Source organism: Myotis brandtii, unplaced genomic scaffold (assembly GCF_000412655.1).
Source record: "Myotis brandtii unplaced genomic scaffold, ASM41265v1 scaffold329, whole genome shotgun sequence".
Taxonomy (NCBI): Eukaryota; Metazoa; Chordata; class Mammalia; order Chiroptera; family Vespertilionidae; genus Myotis; species Myotis brandtii.
This window is the reverse complement of record NW_005362676.1, coordinates 21,922-25,711: the sequence shown is the minus strand read 5'-3', so window position 1 is coordinate 25,711 and position 3,790 is coordinate 21,922. Positions and strand designations below refer to the sequence as shown.

General features: G+C 53.5%; 1 protein-coding gene across 2 annotated transcripts in view; it reads left to right on the top strand.

The window, feature by feature from the left end:
* LOC102263324 overlaps positions 1-3,790 on the top strand; it is a 22,826-nt gene that overhangs the window by 17,770 nt on the left and 1,266 nt on the right. The window contains exons 8-9 of one of the 2 annotated variants that reach the window (XM_014543575.1): positions 2,097-2,219; positions 2,807-2,940. In XM_014543575.1, the coding sequence (XP_014399061.1) occupies positions 2,097-2,219; positions 2,807-2,821 (138 nt within the window). In that variant the 3' untranslated portion in view covers positions 2,822-2,940. Of the gene's footprint in view, positions 1-2,096; positions 2,224-2,806; positions 2,941-3,790 lie in introns of both variants that reach the window. The other variant, XM_014543574.1, reaches the window with a different exon arrangement.

The following is a 3,790-nucleotide window of genomic DNA, read 5'->3' as shown; positions in this document are numbered from 1 at the left end:
GGCCAAGGCCCTGTGTCCAGAACGTGCTGGGATCGATGATGACTCCCTCCAAAAAAAACCCAAACCAACATTCCTTGGAAAAGCTGAACAAAATGAGTGAGAACTACACCCGTCGTCGTTCTCATCGGTAACTGAGGTCCAGCACGTTCCCTATCCTAGAGACAGGAGTGAGGGACAGCTTCCTTTGTCACACTTATGCAGGCACAGCCCAGTGCGTCGCATCTCAGCCTGTTCTATCTGAGGGTCACAGGCCTCTTCACTAGGGTTGTGTGGTCCTGAAGGAACGGTTCTGGTTGGTATGTGTGGGCTGTGTAGGTACAGTGGCCATTGGGCACCTCCTCTGTAGGAGTTTGGAGGGTGTGGCCGGGGCCTTGCCCCGGGGACTCATGGTGACTCAGTCCACCCACTGATCTTTCAGTGAGAGCCAGCAAAGCCTGTCTTTACTGAAATCTACAATACCTCTAATGAGAAAAGCTGTTCTCCAAAACAGGATGGCTTTGCACATTATGACTGTCTCACACGGGGGCATTATCCAACCATCATGTTGTTTGCTCACACCTAATGAGTCTGCAATATGTCAATTTATTAAATCACATGAGGACACGAGTGAGCACCCTGCAAGACACAACCCTCAGTGTAGGGATTCCCCCATTGTTGGATCATGGGGATATATGGTGGCAAAAAAATGTGTTACGTCTTTTGGGAATTATTATCTTAACTAGAGGCCTGGTGCACGAAATTCATACACTCATGGGGGAGTGGTTCCCTCAGCCCAGCCTGCACCCTCTCGCAGTCCGGGAGCCCTCAGGGTATGTCCAACTGCCAGCTTAGACCTGCTCCCTGTAGGGAACAGGCCTAAACCATCAGTTGGACATCCTTAGAGCTGCTGCAGAGACAGGAGAGGCTCTCACCACTGCTGCTGCGCTCACCAGCCATGATTTTGGCTTCCGCCTGAGAGGCGCTCCCACTGTGGGAGTGCACTGACCACCAGGAGGCAGCTCATTTGTTGAATGTCTGCCCCCTGGTGATGAGTGCACATCATAGCAAGTGGTTGAGCAGCCTTAACATATTTATTATTAGCATATTATGATTTGATTGGTTGAACGGATTACCCGATGACGGGACACTTAGCATATTAGGCTTTTATTATATAGGATTGATTTCAGAGAGAATGGGAGAGAGGTAGAAATAACAGTGATAAGGCAGAAACATGTATTGTTCGGCTGCCACTTGCATGCCCCCTACTGGGGATGGAGCCAGCAACCGCGGGCATGTGCCCTGACCGGGAATCGAACCAGGATGACCTTCTGGTTCATGGGTCAAGGCTCCACCCCTGAGCCAAAGGAGCCTTGCTGAGGATGCTGCTTCTGAAAGACCCCGTGGTGCTTCAGGGTTTCCTGGCAGGTCAGAGCCTGAGTTCTACGCCTGGGAACGTGTGGTTTCCGATAAGAATGTGGCCTCGTCCCACGGGGCAGTGTTTACGGAGATGGCCGATGAGGACCACAGACACCGGGTGCTCTCCCTTTGTCCCTGAGGGGCACTGGCTTGATTTGTACGAAAGTGTGCGTTGCCCGACGTGGCTGGTCTCCTTACAGGAGGCTGCATGCATGTAGCCGTATGCTCATGGTGCCCGTCTCTGTGTGGGTGGTTAGTTTCTGCTTCCACTCGTTTCCTTCCCCTGTATTTGACCAGTGACCGTTTTCAGGGACAAAATGTCCAAGTTGAGGGTCATCCAGGCTTCTTAGGGGCTTGTTCATAGAATCTGGGTGCTTTTAGTTATGATTTCGTGGGAAGTAAGAATTTGTGGGGTTTTTTTTTTGTTGTACAAACAGTCGTTTTTTGATGGGAGGCAGGGGGCGTGTCCAGGACCCTGGGCACAGGCTTCATGTTTCCCTTTAGGAGGTCGCTGCCCACAACACATGCGACCTATCAGCAGTCCGACCTACACACATGGCGTCACACCCGCCACTCATTTCTCAGGGAGAGAAAAATGTGAGGGATGCACAGGCCCCTTAAGAGGGGCAATGACGTGGGTTCATTTCTGAGGCCCTGGGCACATGACTCAAACGCCCCTGTGATTTGTGTCCACTTCTCAGGTGCAGCCCCAGCGCCAGGGTCTGCATCAGCCAAGACGAGAAGCCCGTTGTTTGCCTGGATGGCCCGAGTCCCCGGGAGTCCCGAGGAAGGTGCCTGAGCGGGCACGGAGCCGGGATCCCCAGGAAGGTAAGCGATGCTCTGCTCCTCGCTCAGCCATTAGCTTTGGGTTTGGAGCTGCTGGAGGCGGCTTGTTTGAGTGTCCCGATGGCACACGGGGTTTCCCTCCGACATGGACTGAGTGTTCCTTGCTCAGTGGTGGGACCTGGTCCTGCAGGCCCTGGAGGACTCTGAGGTCATCGCCACACCCAGTGAGCCACCTTCCAGCAGCTCCATTTTTTAGAACGTGCTGGGATCGATGATGATTCCCCCAAAAAAACCAAACCAACATTCCTTGGAGCTGAACAAAATGAGTGAGAACTCATACCGTCGTCGTTCTCATCGGAAACTGAGGTCCAGCACGTTCAGAGCCCCAGGGACAGGAGTGAGGGACAGCTTCCCCTTGGCACACTCATCAGGCACCTCCCAGGGCGTCAGTCCTGCTGCCTGCCTGCCCACTTCATGGTGTCACACACGCCCTTCTCACCCCTAAGGGATAGAGGGATGAAGGACACGTGCAGGCTGTACCTGGGGAAAGGGTGGTGTGGATCATGTGACCTGAGAAGCTGAATCAATTTCTCAAATGTGCATGTGGTTTCTCTTCACTCCCCAGGTGGCATCATCATGAAAGGCCTCACGTCTGCCTAGAAGGGACCACCTTGCTCTCTACCTGGGGATCGGACGTGGGCGGGTCCTGGAAGAAGAGTAGCCCCGGGTCTGCCTCATGCCCCTGGGGCGCTCAGGAAGGTAAGCCTTTCTCTGTCCCAAGGTCAGCCAATTGGAAATGTGTGTCTGGGCAAATGCTTTGTGTCCAGAACGTGCTGGGATCGATGATGACTCCCTCCAAAAAAAAACCCAAACCAACATTCCTTGGAAAAGCTGAACAAAATGAGTGAGAACTACACCCGTCGTCGTTCTCATCGGTAACTGAGGTCCAGCACGTTCCGTATCCTAGAGACAGGAGTGAGGGACAGCTTCACTCACCACACTCATGCAGGCCCGCCCAGTGTTTCTGCATCACAGAGACTTTTTGTGGTGATGGTTACCAGTTGTTATAAAATATTTTTTTATTGATTTCAGAGTGGAAGTGGGATGGAGAGAGAGAATCTTTAATTGGTCGCCTCCTGCAGGTCCCCCACTGGGGATTGAGCCCACAGCCTGGCCATGTCCCCTGACTAAATATTGAAGCATGACCTCTCTCAACCACTGAGCCACACCAGCCTGCCCACAGGGCTTCATTTTTCACATGCGGAGGCCTGTACCCACCACCTGCATCCATATTTGCAACCCACCTTCACACAGGAAGTCACACCTGCCCTCACTCATGCCTCAGGGACAGGCCTAGGGGACAATCAGATGAAGGCCCACAAAAGGGAAGAGTAGAGCAGCGATTTTACCTGACGACCTGGGCACATGACTGAAACGCCCCTGTGATTTGTGTCCACTTCTCAGGTACTGCCCAGCGCCAGGGTCTGCATCGGCCAAGATGCGAACCCGTTGTCTGCCTGGAGTCCCCGAGGAAGGGTGCCTGAGCGGGCACGGAGCCGCGATCCCCAGGAAGGTAAGCGATGCTCTGCTCCTCGCTCAGCCATTAGCT